Source organism: Anomaloglossus baeobatrachus, chromosome 2, assembly GCF_048569485.1.
Source record: "Anomaloglossus baeobatrachus isolate aAnoBae1 chromosome 2, aAnoBae1.hap1, whole genome shotgun sequence".
Classification (NCBI taxonomy): domain Eukaryota; kingdom Metazoa; phylum Chordata; class Amphibia; order Anura; family Aromobatidae; genus Anomaloglossus; species Anomaloglossus baeobatrachus.
The window spans coordinates 775,552,411-775,576,758 of record NC_134354.1 but is presented as its reverse complement, the minus strand read 5'-3'; the positions used below and the strand labels follow the sequence as shown (position 1 = coordinate 775,576,758).

General features: G+C 50.0%; 1 protein-coding gene across 1 annotated transcript in view; it reads left to right on the top strand.

Annotated features, from left to right (window-relative positions):
- The window catches only part of NOX4 (NADPH oxidase 4), a 369,265-nt gene that overhangs the window by 232,384 nt on the left and 112,533 nt on the right, over positions 1 to 24,348 (top strand). The window contains exon 12 of the mRNA XM_075334714.1: positions 11,059 to 11,119. Within this exon, the coding sequence (XP_075190829.1) occupies positions 11,059 to 11,119 (61 nt within the window). The remainder of the gene's footprint in view (positions 1 to 11,058; positions 11,120 to 24,348) is intronic.

The following is a 24,348-nucleotide window of genomic DNA, read 5'->3' as shown; positions in this document are numbered from 1 at the left end:
TGACACTGAAGCTGACGTTGATGCTGAAGCTGATGCTGACGCTGTTGATGAAGCTGATGCTGACGTTCATATTGATGCTGAAGCTGATGCTCACGCTGCTACTCACTCTGAGCAGCAGAAGCAATCAGGCAGTGTCATTTTCAGGTTCTCTTTTGGGATTAATAAAATCAATAAAAAGTTTAAAAAAAAAAGTTTTTAAAACATAAAAAAAATAGTTCAAATCACTCTCCTTTTGCGAAATTAAAAATAAAACAATTTTTAAAAAAACCCACATTTAGTATCGTCGACTTCAGAAATGCCCGATCTATCAAAATGTAAAATCAATTCATCCGATCTGTAAAGGCGTAATGAGAAAAATAATCTAAACTCTAGAATTACGTTTTTTTGTTCGATACAACAGTGCAATAACATGCAATAACAGGCGATCAAAACATCAGATCAATGCAAAAATGGTATTATTAAAAACAGCAGCTCAAGACGCAAAAAAATAAGCCATCACTGAGCCCCAGATCCCAAAAAATGAGAACACTCAAGGTCTTGTAAAATGGCGACAAAAGCGCACTTTTTTTTTTGTAATTTCACCGCATTTTTTTTTTTCGAGTACACCATATGGTAAAACTCATGGTGTCATTTAAAAGTACAACTCGTCCTGCAAAAAAACAAGCTTCATATGGTAAGATTGATGGAAAAATAAAAAAGTTATGGCTCTTGGAAAAAAACAAAAAATGGAAAATCGCCAGAGGGTGAAGGGGTTAAAAAATCAAAAGATGAATATGGTGCAAGTGAAAAACAAGTAAAAAAAAATACACAAAAGTGGAGCAAAAGCAAAGAAGGATTGGCCCAAAAATCGTCCAGAGCAAGAACCAGTCTGTAAGAAGGGCTAGCTTTCCCCTCCTGCTCGTGGGGGTAGACCCCTCTGTAACATAGCGGTATACCCTTGAGATTTCGGATTAGTGAATAGAACGGTTTTAAACCGTTTTTTTCTCCATATTTCTGCAATTGACTTGTTTAGTGTATGTGACCAGGCATAAAATTGCCTTCCCTATTACTATTCATTGGAGAGAATAGGCGGCCAGATCTAGTATGCCAAAACTGTAAATTTACCAGGCAAAGTGGCATTAAAAGTGACTAGACGAAGAATGATAAATTCTCTGCAAAAACGCAAACATCTGCTTTCTGTGTCTGCCCAATTTGCATAATCAAACACGCGCTAATTGCACCAAGCTCTGATTTAAAAGCCGCTTGATCCATACGCCGGACGAGTTTTCTGCTCGTATTTTTTGGCGGCCGCCTACTTATACAGAATTTTCTCCCATCATTAATACAGGCTGTATAGATTGTGTTCATGGCTCCATTTAAGGCCTCTTTCACACGTGCGTGCCTCCGGTACGAGTTTGGCAGTTTTCTCACGTACCGGAGACACGTACACACGTAGACCAAGGTATTCTAATGGATTTGGATACACGTAAGTATTTTTGCACGGAACGTGTGTCCGTTCCGTACTTACGTGTATCCGTATGTTCCACACGCCGACATGTCCGTTTTTTTCTCCGGCATCACGGGTGTCACACGGAATGCAAACGTGTCACATGTAATGCACACAGACCACACAGATGTGATCTGTGTGACACGCACCGGAGAAAAGACATGTGTCTGCGAGAAAAAAAAATACATTACTCACCTTCTCCAGCCCTGCTGTCTCTGCCGCTGCTGTCACTTGCTGCCGACCACCGCTCATTATGCTCATTGAATATTCACTTCACTGCGGCCGGAAGCAGCAGCAGCAGGGAGATGGCAGGACTGGAGATCGAAGATCAGCACCACGGACAGCGACGCCAGGGACAGGTGAGCAGAAACTTCCCATTCTCCATGTGCTATCACGGATAACACACGGAGAACACACGTGTGCCATACACACAGCTCACCGAGGGCAATACGCATCTTTGACACGTCCGTGAAACACGTGCGTGATTTTCACGGACGTGTAAAAGAGACCTAAAAGAAAATAAATGGTAAATCACACAAGTGTAAATCCGCGGTACTCTTATCATGTCACTAGCTGTAGTACCCAGCGTTACCTGGGATAGTAATTGTCTCTTTGTCTCTCTCCCAGTCTGACTGTCTGTGTCTGTGTGCCTATCTCTTTCTGTCTGTGTGTCAGTCTCTATCCATGTCTGTCTGTCTGTCTGTGTGTATAGCTCTCTGTCTCTCTCTGTAACAATCTCTCTGTCTCTCTATCTCTGTGTCTGTCTGTCTCTTTCCCCTCTGTCTTTTTCCCCTCTGTCTCTTTCCCCTCTGTTTCTTTCCCCTCTGTCTCTTTCCCCCTCTGTCTCTTTCCCCCTCTGTCTCTTTCCCCCTCTGTCTCTTTCCCCCTCTATCTCTTTCCCCTCTGTCTCTTTCCCCCTCTGTCTCTTTCCCCCTCTGTCTCTTTCCCCCTCTGTCTCTTTCCCCCTCTGACTCTTTCCCCCTCTATCTCTTTCCCCCTCTATCTCTTTCCCCCTCTGTCTCTTTCCCCCTCTGTCTCTTTTCCTCCTCTGTCTCTTTTCCCCTCTGTCTCTGTCTCTTTCCCAGTCTGTCTCTTTTCCCCTCTGTCTCTTTCCCCCTCTGTCATTTTTCCCCTCTGTCTCTTTCTGCCTCTGTCTCTTTCCACCTCTGTCTTTTTTCCACATCTGTCTCTTTTCCGCCTCTGTCTCTTTCCCCCTCTGTCTCTTTTCCTCCTCTGTCTCTTTTCCCCTCTGTCTCTGTCTCTTTCCCAGTCTGTCTCTTTTCCCCTCTGTCTCTTTCCCCCTCTGTCATTTTTCCCCTCTGTCTCTTTCTGCCTCTGTCTCTTTCCACCTCTGTCTTTTTTCCACATCTGTCTCTTTTCCGCCTCTGTCTCTTTCCCCCTCTGTCTCTTTTCCTCCTCTGTCTCTTTTCCCCTCTGTCTCTGTCTCTTTCCCAGTCTGTCTCTTTTCCCCTCTGTCTCTTTCCCCCTCTGTCATTTTTCCCCTCTGTCTCTTTCTGCCTCTGTCTCTTTCCGCCTCTGTCTGTCTATCTCTTTCCCTGTCTGTCTCTTTCGCCCTCTGTCTCTTTTCCCCCTCTGTCTATCTCTTTCCCTGTATGTCTGTCTGTCTGTCTCTCTCCCTGTCTGTCAGTTTCTGTCTGTGCCTATGTCTGTCTCTTTCTGTCTCTCTCTATCCGATTCCCCACCGACATCTTATTACGGTACCTCACACATAAGCTTCTTATACTAACAATTTATTTTTGTTCCTATAGCAACCAATCACAGCTGCTATTAATAAGCTGTAGCTCCTATCTCCATTTACTTTAATGGAGACAGGATTTTTGGAGTGTAACTGTAAAGTGTGGGGTTAAATTTTCCTGTCAAAATATAGTCTATGATGTTCCCTGAGTCACATAGGGTGTCTGTGCAAAATTTTGTGATTGTAAATGCGACGGTGCAAATTCCTTTAGGGGACATACAGTACATACATACACACACATGTGATGCCCTGACCTATCAGGTTGTCACAGGGTATTGTGCAATCTGCCCTTCTGTGCAATATCCACCTCCTCCTTGGTTATGGGTCCCTAACTATGGTGTTGCCAAAACCAGCTAATCAAATCCTAGGAACACTCTGCATCACACCCACCAGACACACCAGTGGACGGCCTGAGTGGAATAGGGTCACCCACTTGGGGGGTTGGTTAAGGGGAGGTCAGGAGTATCAGGAGTAGGCCAGTGTAGTGTTGGAGATGAAGGAGAGAGGAGGTCAGGAGCTGGGCTCCTTGGAGGTACTAGGTAGCAGACGTTGGTCTGGGCCTGGTAGGAGCTGGACCCCCGATCACAGGGGATCGTGACAAGGGGCACGGCATTGTTGTGGAGGACAGCCGGCGGTCTTGTACCATCACCGAAAAACAAGAATGCCGCGGAGACACCATCACATGTTTCTCAACGCTGGCAGGAAAACTAGCCATGTCTTTCACCGGGAAGGGACAACCACGGGAAGGGCAGTCTCCAGTCAAGGAAACCACCTATACCAAACATGGTATCCATCCACAGACAGCTGTTTCGGGGTATTTGCCCCTTATCAGTGTGGAGTAGGAAACTGGCTAGTGGGAGCAATGCAAAGGTAGAAAACTACATAGGTAAAGATGAAGAAAAACAAAAAGCCAGCACTAAATGTGCACTTCAGCACTAAAAATTCCAAACTGTACTTATAAAAATGTTGAGATTTTTGGCAAAAAATTGCAATTTCTTGAGCTGCCTCGCCACGTCACGGCAAATCTCATTTGAGGCAGTCCTACACTAAAATATTTTTATAAAATGTGCCATACGGCCTCACATATGAATAGTAGAACTGCTCTTAGCAGCACTCACCTGGTCTATTTCAATCCCGTACCCATGACTGAGTCATGGCTGTGGGCGGGACAGGTCCGAGCAAATGCTGCATGAAGTAAATAGGTAAAGATGGTTGACCTCGGGGAGATCAACATCCAACACCGCGGAGACAGCAGAAACGGGACCCAAACGTGTTCCCTCCCAGCGGCAGCGGTGTCCAGAACTTTGGTTTACTAAGTTGTCGGTGTCAGCGTTATTGGACTGAGTGAGTACACAAACGACCCCCTTACCGTCCCAACGGCACATCCCTGTCGCCATCACCGAGTCCCGGGGCATCCCCTCTATCCATGGAGGTGTTAAACACCTGGCTGCCCACTCAATCGCCACCGGGTACTCCCCAGCTGCAGCGGTGGCATTCCACCTTACCATACACCACGGGTGGTGTCACGAACTGTAAATACACCATCCCCTGTAAATACCCCCTTAATTCGAGTAGCCGCTCGACCCCCGGTTCTGGACTCCCATCGAGCCACCGGAGATCCGGATCCGAGCAGCCCGGCTGCTGACGTGGGGGCGACACACACACATACACACACACACACACACACATACACACACACACACACATACACACACACACACACACACACACATACACACACTCAGCTTTATATATTAGATATGGCAACATGTGTGTTTAGTTTCCCTGCAGGTCCTCTTCATCTGCAGGTTAATAATGTTATGAAGGTGCCTGGCCACTGTAGTGAGAGAAGAACATCTGGGAAGAAATCTACTTTTTTCCTCCCAGAAGCCGCTGGCTTGCAGTCATAGAGACGTAAGAGGACTAGCGATGAGCGAGCACTACCATGCTCGGGTGCTCAGTACTCGTAACTAGTGATGAGCGGGCACTACCATTCTCAGGTGCTCAGTATTCGTTACTAGTGATGAGCGGGCACTACCATGCTCAGGTGCTCTGTACTTGTAACTAGTGATGAAGAGCACTGCCATGCTCGGGTGCTCAGTACTCGTAACTAGTAATGAACGAGCACTACCATGCTCGGGTGCTCAGTACTGGAAACTGTGGTGCCCTGGACAAGCCAGGGGCCACAGATCACAACACACACACACACCCACCCCCAGCAGTTCACAGCAGACATCCCCAAAGTGACCTGCTTTCTTCCTCGGGCTCAGACAGACACTCCAGGTGGGCGGAGTCAGGAGATGGAGACGCCCACCCAGGAGTTTGGCTGGCCTGAGGCAGGAAACGAGCCGAGTCAAGTCCTAGGAGAGGAAGAGACAGGAGGTCTGCAGAAAGGCAGACGCAGACTAGGGCCTAGGTTGGAGCCTAGGGCCCTCGTGCAGAAAGTCAGGCATACGGTAGTGGCCGTCTGCAGGGAGCCGGGGAGACAGTTGGTGGAACCGTAGGTAGCCGGGGCTGGGGAGCCAGCTGGAAGCCGGAACGCAGAAGGAGTGTGCACGGAGGTGAAAGAAAGGACTTACACCACCAAACTAGGTCAGGGGAGAAACAACAACCGCAGCCGTCTGTGGGACCCGTCCATCCAGCCGTGTGTTTTACTGAGAACTGTGTCATCATCATTACCGGCTGAGTGAGTACCACCGTGCCGTGCGGCACCGCGCTGCCCCCACGACCCTGCTCCTCACCAGGCCCCGTAACCCCCCTGCTACCCATCCACCTACCTCACCGGGCCCCGGGACAACCAACCCCCTACCCACGGAGGGGAGAACTAACATCTAGCTGCTCCATACCATCACTCTCGGGATCCCCGTCCAGAGCAGCGGTGGTGTTCCAAACTCACCACAACCGTGGGTGGCGTCACGGACAATCTCCCTTACCAAATCCCCTTTTACTGTGGAGCCTGGGATCACAGACCGGGTCACGCCACCATGATACCCACAGAAGTGACCCCGTGGCCCGGATCTGAGTACCCCTGATCCACGGGCGACACATAACTAGTGATGAGTGAGCACTACCATGCTCAGGTGCTCAGTACTTGTAACTAGTGATGAGCGAGCACTACCATGCTCGGTACTCGTAACTAGTGATGAGCGAGCACTACCATACCTGGGTGCTCAGTACTTGTAACTAGTGATGAGCGGGCACTACCATGCTCGGGTGCTCGGTACATGTAACTAGTGATGAGTGAGCACTACCATGCTCGGGTGCTCAGTACTGGTAACTAGTGATGAGTGAGCACTACCATGCTCAGGTGCTCAGTACTGGTAACTAGTGATGAGTGAGCACTACCATGCTCAAGTGCTCAGTACTCGTAACTAGTGATGAGCGCGCACTACCATGCTCGGGTGCTCAGTACTGGTAACTAGTGATGAGTGAGCACTACCATGCTCAGGTGCTCAGTACTTGTAACTAGTGATAAGCGAGCACTACCATGCTCGGGTGCTCAGTAGTCGTAATTAGTGATGAGCAAGCACTACCATGCTCAGGTGCGCTGTCCTGGTAACTAGTGATGAGTGAGTACTACCATGCTCAGGTGCTCAGTACTGGTAACTAGTGATGAGTGAGCACTACCATGCTCAGGTGCTCAGTACTCGTAACTAGTGATGAGTGGGCACTACCATGCTCAGGTGCTCAGTACTCGTAACTAGTGATGAGTGAGTGTGGCGCCCTGGACAAGCCAGGACATCACAGGTACTGCAACAACACACCCCACACCCCGGCTAGGCACACCAAAGTCAGACAAAAATCCTTGTTGCCTCCCTCCAGGGGCTGATGTCCACAGCAGGGGGTGGAGCCAGGCGGTTGGCCCCACCCACCGAGGAGTACACAGTCCTGGAGGCGGGAAAAGGAGGAGAGAGCAGTCAGTGGAGTGGAGTTGTGTGGAGAGGAGCAGACTGACCGTGTCCGGGTACGTGGCCCGGGCACATACAGCAAGGTTGGCAGACGGTGGTGACTGTCTGCAGGAGAGGCTGATTGACGTGAACCGTAAGGACCGGGGACGGGCGGTGGCCCGCCGGTACCGGATCGGGGAGCGAAGAGAAGCCAGAACCATTCGGCAAGGCCTAAGGACCCCGACCAGGCTTGGAGTCGCCGTAAAACCGGTCAAATCCGTTTGCGAAGGGAACCTCCGGGGTTTCCCAGCAGCCAAGACCCGATTGAAGGCAACCGCTCAAACCGTGAAGGGAAATACAGTCACCGCCAAGGCTACAGTTCCCAGGGCCAGAGCCTGCGGGCAAAAGGGGCTCCCTCAGCATCCATCCAAGCTGGGGAGCGGGTTACCGGTGGGAAGCCATCAGAACCGAGAACATAAAACAGGTGCAGGGAAAGGCAGTCACCGCCAACCTACCAGGAGGAAAACCACCGCAGCCGTCTGTGGGACCCGTCCATCCAGCCGTTTGTTTTACCGGAGACTTTGCATTCATCATTGGCTGAGTGAGTACCACTGTGCCGTGCGGCACCGCGCTGCCCCCGCGACCCTGCACCTCACCAGGTCCCGTAACCCACCTGCCATCTCCTCCCTCACTGGGCCCCGGAACAACCAACCCCCCTACCCATGGAGGGGAAAACAACATCTAAGCTGCTCCCTGTCATCGCTCCCGGGATCCCCGTCCAGAGCAGCGGTGGTGTCACAACCTCACCACAACCATGGGTGGCGTCACGGACAAAAAATCCCCAAAACCATTCCCCTTTTCACTCACGGGCGAGGAGCGCCGCTCGAGTCCCCGGATCTGGCCCACCGCTCGAGCCACCGAGCAGCAAGCGAAGCAACCCCGAGCCGGACCCGAGCGTGGTGAGCGCAGCGTCATCCTCCCCGCCCGCGACATGAGCACTACCATGCTCAGGTGCTCAGTACTCGTAACTAGTGATGAGTGAGCACTACCATGCTCAGGTGCTCAGTACTCGTAACTAGTGATGAGTGAGCACTACCATGCTTGTGTGCTTGGTACTCATAACGAGCAGTTGGATGCTTGGATGAGGGTGACTTAAGTACCCAAGTATAATGGAAGTCAATGGGGGACTCGAGCATTTTTCCTGAAAGTCTTGGCGAGTATGATAGTGTAGTGCTCAATCATCATTAGGTACCCATTGGTACCTTTCAATGACTGGGTGCTAGAAGGTAGCAATGGTTTGAAAAAGGCCCCCCCAAGTCTGCCATAAGCATCTGTCCATTAGCGCAGTGGTGTAAAGCGGGCTTTACACGCTGCGACATCGCTAGCCGATGCTAGCGATGGCGAGCATGATAGCACCCGCCCCTATCATTATGCCGATATTTGGTGATCGCTGCCGCAACGAACATTATCGCTACGGCAGCGTCACACGCATTTACCTGGTCGGCAGCGTCGCTGTGACTGCCGAACAATCCCTCCCTCAAGGGGGAGGGACATTCGGCATCACAGCGACGTCACCGCGACATCACTAAGCGGCCGGCCAATCAAAGCGCAGGGGCGGAGATGAGCGGGACGAACATCCCGCCCACCTCCTTCCTTCCTCATTGCTGGCGTGTGGCAGGTAAGGAGAGGTTCCTCGTTCCTGCGGCGTCACACGTAGTGATGTGTGCTGCCGCAGGGACGAGGATCAACTTCGCCCACGCGACAGCAGCGATATTTGAGAATGGACCCCCATGTCAATGAGGAGCGATTTTGAACGTTTTTGCAACGATCAAAATCGCTCCTAGGAGTCACACACAACGAGATCGCTACAGCGGCCGGATGTGCGTCACAAAATCCGTGACGCCAACGAGATCGCTGTAGCGATCTCGTAGCGTGTAAACCCCGCTTATCACCATTGGAAGTGGGACGCCCTGGACCCCAGGGGTCACAGAATAACATCACATGCACACACACCCCCTCCCCTGGTCAGGAACACCCGTCAAACAAAAACCCTTGTTGCCTCCCTCCAGGGTCTGATGTCCACACCAGGTGGGGCGGAGCCAGGTGGTTGGCCCCACCCACCGAGGAGTTCACAGGCCTGGAGGTGGGAAAAAGTCAGTTTTGTCGGAGTAGAAGGTGAAGTTGGAGTTGAGGAGTGGAAGTGGAGACTGTGTGTGTCTGGGTAGGAGCCCAGGCACCATCAGCAAGGTCGGCAGATGGTGGTGGCCGTCTGCAGGCGTTAGTGGAAGTCTGCGGAACCGTAGGACCGGGGTCGGGCGGTGGCCCGCCGGTACCGAACCGGGGAGCGGATTGAAGCTAAGCACCAAGGCAGTGTACTCAGACCCCAACTAGGCTCGGAAGCCGCCGTAAAGGTCAAATTTTCTGATTGCAGTCTGGACCTCAGGGGTTCATTCCCAACCAAGTCCCGTCAGAAGGCAACAGCCCAACCCGTCCGGATAAGACCCACCGCCAACGGCCAGAGATCCAAGGGTCAGCGCCTGCGGTCAAAACGGGCTTTCCCAACACGTACAAGCCGGGGAGCGGACCACCCGTGGGAATCCATAGGGGTCAAACACTTACACACAGGTGCAGGGAAAGACAGCCACCATCAACCCGTCCGGGGAGAGTGAAGACACCGCAGCCGACTGCGGGCCCCGTCAATCCAGCCGTTTGGTTTACCAGAGACTCTGTTATTGACTACCTGAGTGAGTACACCAGTGCCATCCGGCACAGCGCTGCACCGTAACGCTGCCCCGCTTCCGCACTGCCTCCCCGCATCGGCACCTGCACCTATCCCCTACTCACCAAAAACCCCAAACCGGGACCAACAGCCCCTACCCACGGAGGGGCCAACACCTCAGCTGCTCCCCGCCATCGCTCCCGGGAACCCCCGTCAACAGCAGCGGTGATGCCCACCATCACCACAACCCCGTGGGGGGCGTCACAACCGACATCCCACCACCAAACCTCCCCTTTTCACTCGTGGGCGAGGAGGCGCTGCTCGAGTCCCCGGGTCCGGCCCTGTGCTCGAGCCACCGAGGAGCAGAAGCACTGGACTCGAGCGCCAGCGATCCCCAAGGCGAGCGGCATTCCCAGAACCCCTCCGTCCGCGACAGAAGCAGGCCACACGATTGCAATGGTGTCCAACCAGACATCCACACAATATATTCTGCAGAAATAGGAAGTACTTGAAGGTGCTGGCTGCTTTACACAGCAGTCACCAGCTGGTATCTCTTGCGCTTGGTGTTACCTCTGTTGCAGCAGTTTAACCTATTATATGCCATATTGACCAGTGAAATGGTATCTAAGTAGTGAGACAGGAAAGATACTATGTCACCCACCCCCCCACCCCCACCACCCCATTGAGCCCAGTGACACCATCGTTAAGATCCTATGGGTTGGCCAGGAGTCTTTGGAGACTAAAAGATAAAATTAAGTTTAAGTTTAAAACAATTTATTAAAAAAAAAGTTATCTTCCATTATTTTATTTTATTTGATTTATGTCAAAGCTAGAAATAGAGGGATATGAGAAAGGGGGAGAGGGGATAACTTCATGTGAGGATCAAGGAGTTTGGACATGGGATCCACCCACACCACCCCAGGGAAATCTCTTATAGCTTGTTTTAGAGCTCAGCGGAGGTGGCTTTAGGGTGTATTGTGATACTTTTAGTTCCCTCCCCTCTATGAACACCCCTGAGCTACACTATTTCAATAATTATAATGCATTTTGGTATTTGGAAAAAATGAAACCCAACTTCCATAACATTTTGGTAAAAAGGAGTTGAGCGAAAACCACCAACGCGTAATATAAAACTAATAGATATAGCAATGAAAAATTGTAAATTCTAAGGTTTTATCTTCTTGTTGACCTCTATCTTTTAATATTTTAGTGCCCTACGGACACCAAAGCCACGTTTGCGGTTCATATAAAAGTGGTGGGCGACTGGACAGGTATGTTCTACGGAAAATGAAGGGCTCTTACATGATTGTGAACTATTTCCATTATGACATTGTTATCAGAATCCTTGATGCTGGACATGACGTGTTGTATTATAAATAGGGATGATCAAATACCAAAATATCCGACTTCGCGAATATCCGATGAATAGGTCACCGCTATTCGACTATGCGCGAATATTCGACGCGCTATGCAAGTCTATGGGAAACCCGAATAATTTCACGTTGGACCTAACGGCGAGCTATGGTGACTGAGGAAAAGGCCAAAATGGATGGGAAAAGGCAGTCTCTCTCTCTCTTTCACTCGCTCTCTCTTTCACTCACTCTCTCCTACGCTCTCCCTCTCTCTCTCTCCCACTCTCTCCCTCTCTCTCCCACTCTCTCCCACTCTCTCCCTCTCCCACTCTCTCCCTCATCTCTCTCCCTCTCTCTCTCTCCTCCCCCACTCTCTCCCTCTCTCTTTCTCTCTCACTCTCTCTCCCCCTTTTTCTCTCTCTCCCACTCTCTTCCTCTCTCTCTCTCACTCACTCTCTCTCCCCCTTTCTCTCTCTCTCACACTCTCTTCCACTCTCTCCCTCTCTCTCTCCCACTCTCTCCCTCTCTCTCTCTCACTCTCCCACTCTCTCTCTCTCTCTCCCACTCTCCCCCTCTCCCACTCTCTCCATCTCTCTCTCCCACTCTCTCCCTCTCTCTCTCCCACTCTCTCCCTCTCTCTCACTCACTCTCTCTCCCCCTTTCTCTCTCTCTCCCACTCTCTCCCTCTCTCTCTCTCTCTCTCACACTCTCTCCCACTCTCTCTCACTCTCTCCCTCTCTCTCCCTCTCTCTCACTCACACTCTCTCCCCCTTTCTCTCTCTCTCACTCTCTCTCTCTCACACTCTCTCCCTCTCTCTCTCACTCACTCTCTCTCCCCCTTTCTCTCTCTCTCCCACTCTCTCCCACTCTCTCCCTCTCTCTCTCACACTCTCTCCCACTCTCTCCCTCTCTCTCACTCACTCTCTCTCCCCCTTTCTCTCTCTCTCCCACTCTCTCCCTCTCTCTCTCTTCTCTCCCTCTTGCTCTCTCCCACTCTCTCCCTCTCTCTCACTCACTCTCTCTCTCTCCCACTCTCTCCCTCTCTCTCTCTCTCTCACACTCTCTCCCACTCTCTACCTCTCCCACTCTCTCCCTCTCTCTCTCTCACACTCTCTCCCACTCTCTCCCTCTCTCTCACTCACTCACTCTCTCTCCCCCTTTCTCTCTCTCTCCCACTCTCTCCCACTCTCTCCCTCTCTCTCTCTCACACTCTCTCCCACTCTCTCCCTCTCTCTCTCCCTCTCTCTCACTCACTCTCTCTCCCCCTTTCTCTCTCTTTCCCACTCTCTCCCTCTCTCTCTTCTCTCCCTCTTGCTCTCTCCCACTCTCTCCCTCTCTCCCTCGGAGCAGCGGGGACTATATATGTATCATTCCCGGAAGTTGCGCAAACGTGTATGTAGATGGCATTGTGTGGCTAAACCAATCACAGTAACACCACAACAAAGATGGCTGCAGCGTTACTGTGAGAGCAAGCAACATTAGATGTGTTAATTGGCTGGAAAACAGGCGCCAGGAAGTCAGAAATAAAAATTAAAATATCGGAGCGGATGCTGTTTTATCAGTCGGATACCGAATGGTGCGAATACAATTGCTCATCCCTAATTATAAATGTAAAGATACATGGCTACGTGCATTATAATGTGTGTAGGTGCTATTCTATCTATAAGGTACATCTGTTTATAGTGGGTTCAATCCTAACGATCAACGAATATGTCAAAAATTTGATTGGCCAAATTCACTCAAGTTCGGCTTTGTATTTATTCTAAGTGATTAAAATTTTTGGGTAAAAATTGTCTATTATGCTTTGAGGTTTCTCCAAAAACAGAGCATAATAAACGAAGGGGTCAAAAAATAAAAAAATATTGTACTCACCCTTCATCTGTCCTAGTGCCGCAGCCCCCGTCCGATCCCCTGTGGATTCAGGACCAGAAGAGTGAAGACCGGCGGGAGGAGGAGAGCCAGAGGAGGACGGGGCTGCGAGCTGTAGGGCCAGGGCGGGTGAGGGACGAGGGGAGTATAAGGTTGGGGGGTTTTTTTTCTTTTAATCCCTTCCCAGTCCTATCAAGGATCTAGCAAAGTGGTGACCAGGAGGCCGCCATTTCTTCATCGTTCCTTATGGGAGACCCAGACCATGGGTGTATAGCTTCTGCCTCCGGAGGATACACAAAGTACTACACTAAAAGTGTAGCTCCTCCCTCCGAGCATATACACCCCCTGGATGACAAATCTAACCAGTTCAATGCTTTGTGTTCAGGAGGTCACACACACACATGCATTCTCTGATTTTTGATTTTTAAGATTTTTGATTTCAAAGATTTGGAAGAAAAGCGGGTCCAATCTGGACTCCCGGCATGTCCCTTCTCACCCCACTGTGTCGGCGGTGCTGTTAAGGTTGACTTTACAAGGCTGGAGCCTTCACATGCCGCGCTCCTTCACCATCCCCTGAGGCTCTGGCTTGAAGTGGGAGCCATCACGGTCCTTACTGCTTTGCAGGAGACCGGCCTCCATCCGCAGCCCTGTCAGGATCCTGCCGGACGGAGCGTTTACCCCCCCCCAGGGACCTGGCCCTGCGTCTCAAAAGCTAAGTATTGAGACGTTATTTAGGGGTCCCGGGTACATTTATTGTGGGGAGAGTGTGTTTTGCCACTTTGCTGTAATTTCCGGCCGGTTCTCTGTTTTTTTCCTGAGAACCGCGCCGAGGGTGCCTGCTCGTCGGCCGCATGGAAAAATCTAGGCCCCGACTTCAGATGCGGCCTAGTTTCGTTTTCAGTTCCCCTGCATGTCAGTCATGCAGGGGAACAGTGCGGCGCCGCCCACCGGCCGTTCAGCAGAGGGGAGGACACTCCTCTCTGAGGAGATGTTTCCCTCCCCTGTATCTCTCCTTGGCCCTCCGGTTCCCGCTCTTGGGCTAAACCCCGCCCCCCCTCCTCACTCCAGCGCCATTTTATCAGCGTTCACTCACTGATCGGCGCTGGCTGCTGCAGCTTCTGCATCTGCTGGGGGTCCGAGCTGGGAATCCGGAGGGCACACAAAAACCGGTCTGGTAAGCCACAACCTCTGGTTGCGGGCTTTATTATACACTCTCAGGGAGTCATTCTAAAGGAGTGTATTCTTTACTGCAGAGCCTCCACCTCAGCAGCATGTCTGTCACTAGGAGCAAGGCTGCAAAGCTGTACTCTATATGCACTGCATGTCAGCTCATTCTGCCTGAACCGAGCACATATCCACATTGTGATGCCTGCTCTAACATGGTGGTGCCTCAGCCTGGAGCCTCCTCAGGGGTCCCTCCGGCTGCTCCGGCCCCGGTGGCTGAACCCCCGGCTTGGGTAGCATCGTTTTCTAAAGCTATCTCACAGTCCTTTGCCGACTCCATGGGACAGTTGTCCCGGACTCTGCTGACCATGCATCAGCCCCCTTCTCAGGGTGTCTCTGCTGCTCCGTCTCGCTCTGCAGAGCTAACAGAGCATGTTTTAGGACCCCGTCCTCCTAAACGGAGACGCAGGGATTCTTCTCCTTCCTCGTCCCACGGCTCTGATTCACAAGCTGAATTGCAGGGCGAGGAGGATACTTTTACTGTGGGCTCAGACGCTACCTCTATGTACCCCATTGATTTATCTGAGGGTGATGCGGATGTTAGTGGCTTGATTGCATCCATTAACTCCGTACTGAACCTCAATCCACCAGTGTCTGAGGAACAAGCCTCTCTGGTAGAAAAACATCAGTTTACCTCACCTAAGAGAGCAAGGAGTATGTTTTTTAACCACTCCAGTTTTCAGGCCACTGTGACCAAGCCCAGGGCCTGTCCTGACAAACGCTTTCCAAGGCGTAGTTCTGATGACCGTTTTCCTTTTCCACCAGAGGTGGTCAAGGAGTGGGCTCAGTCACCAAAGGTAGATCCTCCGGTGTCTAGAATCTCAGCCCGGACAGTCGTATCTGTGGCCGATGGCACCTCTCTTAAGGATCCCACTGACCGCCAGGTTGACCTTCTGGCCAAATCTGTATATGAGGCGGCAGGAGCTTCGTTCTCCCCGTCCTTTGCAGCAGTGTGGGCTCTTAAGGCAGTCTCTGCTTCTCTGGCGGAGATACATTCCCTCGCCAGGGACTCTATACCCGAGATGGTTGCCTTAACTTCCCAGGCTTCGGCTTTTTCATCCTATGCCATGTCTGCCATTCTGGAGGCTTCTCACCGCACGGCGGTGGCTTCCGCTAATTCCCTCGCGATCCGCAGGATCCTGTGGCTTCGAGAGTGGAAAGCAGACGCTTCTTCCAAGAAGTATCTTGCTGGGCTCCCCTTTGCTGGGTCCCGGCTGTTCGGTGAACAACTGGATGAAATTATTAAGGAAGCTACTGGCGGGAAGAGTACTTCCTTGCCACAAACTAAAACCAGGAAACCTGTCCAGGGCAGGAACCAGTCGAGGTTTCGTTCCTTTCGTTCCTCTAACTGGTCATCCTCTAAGCCCTCAGCTTCGTCCACCAACTCAGCCAAGGATCGAAAACCCAGCTGGCGCGCGAAGCCGCGTCCTCAGAAGAACGGAGGAGCCGCTGCCACTAAGGCAGCCTCCTCTTGACTATCTGGCTGCGCCAGCAACGTCCTTGGTCGGTGGCAGGCTCTCCCACTTTGTCGACGTGTGGTTTCAACACGTCTCCGATCAGTGGGTGCGGGATATCATCTCCCACAGCTACAGGATAGAATTTTCTTCCAGCCCGCCAAACAGATTTTTTATGTCCACTCCCCCCTGCTCCAAAGCCGCCGCCTTCTCACAGGCCGTGGCATCCTTGCAGGCCAACGGAGTAATTGTTCCGGTTCCCGCCTGGGAACGGTTCAGAGGTTTCTACTCAAACCTCTTCCTAGTCCCCAAGAAGAACGGTTCCTTCCGGCCCATCCTGGATCTCAAGCTTCTCAACAAGCATGTTCAGGTGTGGCACTTCCGCATGGAATCTCTGCGATCGGTCATTGCCTCAATGACCCAAGGAGATTTTCTAGCATCCATCGACATCAGAGATGCCTATCTGCATGTGCCAATTGCAGTTTCACACCAGCGTTGGCTACGTTTTGCAATCGGAGAGGAACATTTCCAATTCGTGGCTCTCCCCTTCGGGTTAGCCACGGCCCCTCGTGTTTTCACCAAGGTCATGGCAGCAGTGGTTGCGGTTCTGCATCTCCAGGGGTTGGCAGTAATCCCTTACCTGGACGACCTTCTAGTCAAGGCCTCATCCAGTGCAGACTGTCAGCGGAGTGTCTCGCTCACTCTCGCCACGCTTGTTCATTTCGGGTGGCTTGTCAATCTGCCCAAGTCCACTCTGACCCCGACCCAGAAACTTACGTACGTAGGGATGCAATTCGAGACTCTGCCGGCACTTGTGAAGCTGCCCTTAGTCAAACAGCAGTCCCTTCATCTGGCGGTGCGTTCTCTGTTGAAGCCCTGCCGTCATTCCATCAGGCACCTCATGCAGGTGCTGGGTCAGATGGTGGCGTCAATGGAAGCGGTTCCCTTTGCCCAGTTCCATCTGCGTCCTCTGCAGCTGGACATTCTCCGCTTTTGGGACAAGCGGACCTCTTCCTTGCACAGGCTAGTGGCTCTGTCGCCACAAGCCAGGAGCTCTCTCCAGTGGTGGCTTCGGCCCCTCTCTCTGTCTCAGGGACGCTCCTTCCTGACTCCGTCCTGGGTGATCCTCACCACGGACGCCAGTCTCTCCGGCTAAGGAGCAGTATTTCTCCACCACCGAGCACAGGGCACTTGGACTCCGTCCGAATCAGCCCTCTCGATCAATGTGCTGGAAATCAGGGCTGTACTTCTAGCTCTCGTAGCCTTTCACCATCTGTTGGCGGGCAAGCACATTCGAGTCCAGTCGGACAACGCGACAGCAGTTGCCTACATCAATCACCAGGGCGGGACTCGCAGCCGCCTGGCGATGTTGGAAGTTCAACGCATCCTTCAGTGGACGGAGGACTCCAAGTCCACCATATCCGCAGTCCACATCCCAGGCGTAGAAAACTGGGAGGCAGACTATCTCAGCCGTCAAACCGTGGACAGCGGCGAGTGGGCCCTGCATCCGGCAGTGTTCCGGTCAATCTGCCGCAAGTGGGGCACTCCGGAAGTGGATCTAATGGCATCCCGGCACAACAACAAGGTCCCGGTTTACGTGGCTCGCTCCCACGATCCTCAGGCCTTGGCAGCGGACGCGCTGGTTCAAGATTGGTCCCAGTTCCGTCTGGTCTACGTGTTTCCCCCTCTAGCTCTCTTGCCCAGAGTCCTGCGCAAGATCAGAATGGAGGGCCGTCGGGTTATAATCATTGCTCCAGACTGGCCCAGGCGAGCTTGGTACCCAGACCTGCTCCGTCTGTCCGTAGAAATGCCGTGGCATCTCCCGGACCGCCCAGACCTTCTCTCTCAAGGTCCGTTTTTCCGCCAGAATTCTGCGGCTCTCAGATTGACGGCGTGGCTCTTGAGTCCTGGATCCTGACGGCTTCAGGCATTCCTTCCGAGGTCATCTCCACTATGACTCAGGCTCGGAAGTCTTCCTCGGCCAGGATTTACCACAGGACTTGGAGGATTTTCCTGTCCTGGTGTCGCTCTTCCGGCCATGCTCCTTGGCCGTTTTCTTTGCCGACCATCCTGTCCTTTCTACAGTTCGGCCTGCAGCTAGGACTATCCCTCAATTCCCTCAAGGGACAGGTCTCGGCTCTGTCAGTGTTGTTCCAGCGGCGTATCGCCCGACTGGCCCAGGTGCGCACCTTCATGCAGGGCGCTTCTCACATCATTCCTCCTTACCGGCGGCCTTTGGATCCCTGGTACCTTAATCTGGTCCTCACGGCCTTACAGAAACCCCCCTTTGAGCCTCTTAGGGAGGTTCCTTTGTTCCGACTTTCACAGAAAGTGGTCTTTCTGGTGGCCATAACTTCTCTCAGGAGAGTCTCTGACTTGGCTGCGCTCTCTTCGGAGTCACCCTTTTTGGTTTTTCACCAAGACAAGGTGGTTCTCCGTCCGACTCCGGACTTTCTCCCTAAGGTGGTGTCTCCTTTCCACCTTAACCAGGACATTTCATTGCCTTCCCTTTGTCCGGCCCCTGTGCATCGCTTTGAGAAAGCGTTGCATACTTTGGATTTGGTGCGGGCGCTCCGGATCTATGTGTCACGCACCGCCGCTCTTAGGCGGTGCACCTCTCTTTTTGTACTAACCACGGGTCAGCGCAAGGGTCTCTCGGCTTCTAAACCGACCCTAGCTCGTTGGATTAGGTCGGCCATATCCGATGCCTACCAATGTTCTCAGGTGCCCACACCGCCAGGGATTAAGGCGCACTCGACCAGAGCTGTCGGTGCCTCCTGGGCTTTCAGGCACCAGGCTACGGCTCAGCAGGTTTGTCAGGCTGCCACTTGGTCTAGTCTGCACACCTTTTCGAAGCACTACCAAGTGCATGCTCATGCTTCGGCAGATGCGAGCTTGGGCAGACGCATCCTTCAGGCGGCTGTCGCCCATTTGTGAAGTTAGGTTTTGCCTACTTCTCAGTTTGGTTTATTCCCACCCATGGACTGCTTTGAGACGTCCCATGGTCTGGGTCTCCCATAAGGAACGATGAAGAAAAAGAGAATTTTGTTACTTACCGTAAATTCTTTTTCTTATAGTTCCGACATGGGAGACCCAGCACCCTCCCTGTTGCCTGTTGGCAGTTCTTGTTCCGTGTGTTTTCACCGGCTGTTGTTGTAGACAGAGGTTCCGGTTATTCCGGGTTTTACTCTATCTCTACTTATGGGTGGATGTCCTCCTTCAGCTTTTGCACTACACTGGTTAGATTTGTCATCCAGGGGGTGTATATGCTCGGAGGGAGGAGCTACACTTTTAGTGTAGTACTTTGTGTGTCCTCCGGAGGCAGAAGCTATTCACCCATGGTCTGGGTCTCCCATGTCGGAACTATAAGAAAAAGAATTTACGGTAAGTAACAAAATTCTCTTTTTTGCTTAATTCGAGCAAATTGAAAAGCAAAAAAATATGGTTCTCACGAATCTTACTTTTTATTTTTTTGCAGAAATTCATAATGATTTTGATTTTCCTTGAATCTATTCGTTCATGTTTATTAGAAATGTCTCAAATTCTGTAAACCAAGAAGATTTTCAAACAGAATGACACTGCACACTATGCCCTATGCCTTCTTGGTTGCTGCTGAGTTGCACAGACAGGCTCGGGCGTCAATCAGCTGTGTGCTCATTAGTGGTCAGACTAGCAGGAGTTAATTTCTGCTAGCCTGCTGATTACATATTGAATCCCATGTTGTGGAAAACCTATCACAGTCACTCCCTGCCTTTTTAAGATGATGGAGCCTGTTTTCCCATGACGACTATAGCTTTTGCTATACCGGTGCATGTAATGTTGTGTTCCAGTTGCTGGTGGTTTAATGCGTGCTCCTTGGTGTTCTGCAGAAATCTTCACGTCATCTAAATAGTCCCTCCCTGCTCTTTATTTACTCCTTATCATGTATTGTCTTCTATCTTCATGTGTGCTAACTGTGTTAGTTTTGGTTTCCCCATTTGTCTATATCTGTGGGTTCAACCACTCCTGTCCCGGCTGCCCCTGGGGTGGGAGAGTGGGGTATAAGATCAGGGCTTGCCAATAGCAAGGCAACAAAAGCAGTTGAGACATCTTCACTATTGGAGGTGTCTTTGGGATTAGGGATATCTAAGGCCCCGCTATCCTGAGGGCCAGTCTAGCAGCCCCAGCCCCCTGGTTTCCCCTTACACCCCGTGACACTATAATAGCATTGTAAAAAATAAGTTAATTTACTGTTTTTGAGATTTGTTTTTAAAATGAGGAAGGACAAAATCTTTGTCATAATATTACACATCCACATGGTGAGCCAGGACAACAATTTGTCTCACCTCTCTATCGCTTATGTACAATTTTGTTTGCTTGTGTTCTGTTAGTCTAGATCAATTTCTTGAAAATGGAAGATTTTTCCCATAGCTACGAGTATAGCCACTGTCTGCCGTCCTTACCTCTGTAGCTCTTGCTGAGCTTCTTTTTTGCTAACCAGTCAGTAAAGTTTGAGTGTTTTCTGCAAAATACAATTATATAATTGGGTTTATAGAAGAGTGTTTTAATTGTTTTGCTACTAGTTTTTGATTGTCTTAAAATACATTACAAGCTGCTTCAATGCTTTTCAACATCAATCTCAACAGCTGCGGTTCCTGTCATCTTAATTTCCAATTACCCCAATCTATTCGGAAATGAGCTCAAATCCAATTTGATATGATGTCACATGATAAAAAAGAACCTCTGCATACCCAAATATAATATATTATAATACTAGCTGTAGTCTGTCTCTCTCCCTCTCTCTCCCTCTCTCCCACCTTCTCTCTCTCTCTCCCACTCTCACTCTCTTCCTCTCTCTCTCTCTTTCTCTCTCCCACTCTCCCTCTCTCCCTCTCTCTCTCCCACTCCTCCTCCCTCCCACTCTCACTATCTCTCTCTCTCCCACTCTCCCTCCCTCCCTTTCTCCCACTCTCCCACTCTCTCTCTCCCTCTCCCTCCCTCCCACTCTCTCTCGCTCCCTCTCTCCCACCTTCTCTCTCTCACTCTCTTCCTCTCTCTCCCTCTCTCTCCCACTCTCCCTCCCACCCACTCTCACTATTTCTCTCTCTCTCCCTCTCTCTCCCACTCTGCCTCCCTCCCACTCTCACTATCTCTCTCTCTCTCCCACTCCCCCTCTCTCCCTCTCTTCCTCTCTTCCTCTCTCTCCCACTCTCCCTCCCTCTCTTTCTTCCACTCTCCCTCCCTCCCACTCTCTCTCTCTCCCTCTCCCTCCCACTTTCTCTCTCTCCCTCTCTCCCACCTTCTCTCTTTCCCTCTCTCCCACTCTCCCTCTCCCTCTCTTCCTCTCTCTCCCTCTCTCTCCCACTCTCCCTCCCTCCCACTCTCACTATCTCTCTCTCTCTCCCACTCTCCCTCTCTTCCACTCTCTCCCACTCACCCTCTCTCCCACTCTCCCTCTCCCACCGAAATCATATTACCTCACACATAAGCTTCTTACACTAACAATGTTCTTCGTTGCCTATAGCAACCAACCAGAGCTCCTATTAATGACCTGTAACAAAATAGATGCAGAGCTGTGATTGGTTGCTATAGGCCACCTGATAAAGATCCAGGCTAACTTTCAAAACAGCCAATATATTGCCTAACTCATCCAAACAGTTTCTCTGTGTGTTTTTCAGTGTGTGTCTCTTTCTGTGTGTGTGTGTGTGTGTGTGTCTTTATGCGTGTGTGTAAGTGTGTAAGTGTGTATCTGTGTGTGTGTGTCTCTGTTTGTGTGTGACACTGGTGGTGTGTGCGTGTCTGTGTAAAATATCCAGCAGATCACAGGCAAATTTAAAATTCAATTAGCTTTATTTCTTACATTAAAAGTCCACATCGTGGAATCCAGCAGACAGGTACAAGGAATATAGACATAAGCATCATCCAACGCGTTTCGACATATCAAATTGTCATAAAGTATTATTCATAGATCCGTGAATAAGACTTTATGACTATTTGATATGTCGAAACGCGTTGGATGATGCTTATGTCTATATTCCTTGTACCTGTCTGCTGGATTCCACGATGTGGACTTTTAATGTAAGAAATAAAGCTAACTGAATTTTAAATTTGCCTGTGATCTGCTGGATATTTTACCTCCTGAATCGTGGACGTCCTCACCTGGGATCATCCGTGCAGGATCAAGTGATCCAGTCCCTCTAATATTGTGAGCGGTGAGCTGGTATCATGGTTGTTTGTGTGTCTGTGTGTCTCTTTCTGTGTGTATCTCTCTCTGTGTGTCTCTTTCTCAATCCATAATAGGAGTCTAAAATAACAGATCTGTTCCCCGCTCCGTTGACTTTCATTTAAGCAGGTTTTTAGGCGAATAACTGTAAAGCGCGGGGTAAAATTTTCCCCTTAAAACATAAGGCCGCTTTACACGCAATGACATCACTAACAAGGTGTCGTTGGGGTCATGGAATTCGTGACGCACATCCGGCCTCGTTAGCGACGTCGTTGCGTGTGAAACGCACGAACGACCGTTAACGATCAAAATTTCTTACCTTATCGTTGATCGTTGACGCGTCGTTCCATTCTCGATTATCATTGCTGTTGCAGGACGCAGGTTGTTCGACGTTCCTGCGGCAGCACACATCGCTACGTGTGACACCGCAGCATCACCTTACCTGCGGCCGCCGCCAATGAGGAAGGAAGGAGGTGGGCGGGATGTTCGTCCCGCTCATCTCCGCCCCTCCCTTCTATTGGACGACCGCTTAGTGACGTCACTGTGACGCCGAACGAACCGCCCCCTTAGAACGGAGGCTATTCGTCGGCCACAGCGACATCGCTAGGCAGGTATGTGCGTGTGACGGATGTTAACGATGTTGTGCGCCATGGGCAGCGATTTGCCCGTGACGCACAACCGACGGGGGCGGGTACGCACGCTAGCGATATCGCAGCGTGTAAAGTGGCCTATTGTCTATGATGTTCCCTGAGTCACATGAGGCAGCCGTGAAACATTTTGTGATTGCAGGTGCGGATTCCCTTAGCGGCCATACATACACACAGCTTTATTTATTAGATTTAATACATATCTACACTATATATATATATATATATATATATATATATATATATATATATATACAGCTCTGGCAAAAATTAAAAGACCACTGCAAATTTGTCAGTTTTTCAGATTTTTCTCTTTATATTTTTGAGTAAAATGTAAATTTTTCTTTTCTTCTATAAACTACTGACAACGTCTCCAGTTTTCCAAGAAATAAATTTTGTATTTATTTTCTGAAAATGAGAAATGGTGAAAATAACAGAACACTGCACAAATAATGCAAAGAAAACAAGTCCATAATCATTCAGAAACAACAATACTAAGAATGTCCTGCTGGAAAAACCAGTCCTCAGAGTTGGGGAACATTGCCTGAGCAGAAGGAAGCAACTGTTTATCCAGGATAACCTTGTATGCGGCTTCATTCATACGTCCTTCACAAGGTTTAATCTACCCAATTCCAGCCTTGCTGAAGCATCCCCAGATCATCACTCCACTAAATTTCACAGTGGGTGCAAGACACTGTGGTTGTACGCCTCTCCGGGTCTCAGTTTAACCATTAGACAACCAGATGTTGGGCAAAGATGAAAAGGACAATGAGCCATGCCACACACCTAGGTCAATCAATGTGTGGATGAAGGATCACCACATCAAATCCCTGACATGGCCAGCCAAATCTCCAGACCTGAACCCCATTGAAAACCTCTGGAATGTAATCAAGAGGAAGATGGATAGTCACAAGCCATCAAACAAAGAAGAACTGCTTACATTTTTGCACCAGGAGCGGCATAAGGTCACCCAAAAGCAGTGTGAAGACTGGAGGAAAGCAGCCAAGACACATGAAAGCTGGGATTAAACATCATGGTTATTCCACAAAATATTGATTTCTGAATTTTTCTGAGGTAAAACATTATTAGTATTGTTGTTTCTAAATGATTATGAACTTGTTTTCTTTGCATTATTTGTGCATTGTTCTGTTATTTTGACCATTTCTCATTTTCAGAAAATAAATACAAAATTTAATGCTTGGAAATTCGGAGACGTTGTCAGTAGTTTATAGAATAAAGGAACAATTTACATTTTACTCAAAAATATAAAGAGAAAATTCAGAAAAACTGAAAATTTTGCATATATATATATAGCTATATGGTATTTTTTACATATGTGTATATATACATATACATATATATATATATATATATATATATATATATATATATATATATACAGTTAGGTCCAGAAATATTTGGACAGTAACACAAGTTTTGTTATTTTAGCTGTTTACAAAAACATGTTCAGAAATACAATTATACATATAATATGGGCTGAAAGTGCACACTCCCAGCTGCAATATGAGAGTTTTCACATCCAAATCGGAGAAAGGGTTTAGGAATCATAGCTCTGTAATGCATAGCCTCCTCTTTTTCAAGGGACCAAAAGTAATTGGACAAGGGACTCTAAGGGCTGCAATTAACTCTGAAGGCGTCTCCCTCGTTAACCTGTAACCAATGAAGTAGTTAAAAGGTCTGGGGTTGATTACAGGTGTGTGGTTTTGCATTTGGAAGCTGTTGCTGTGACCA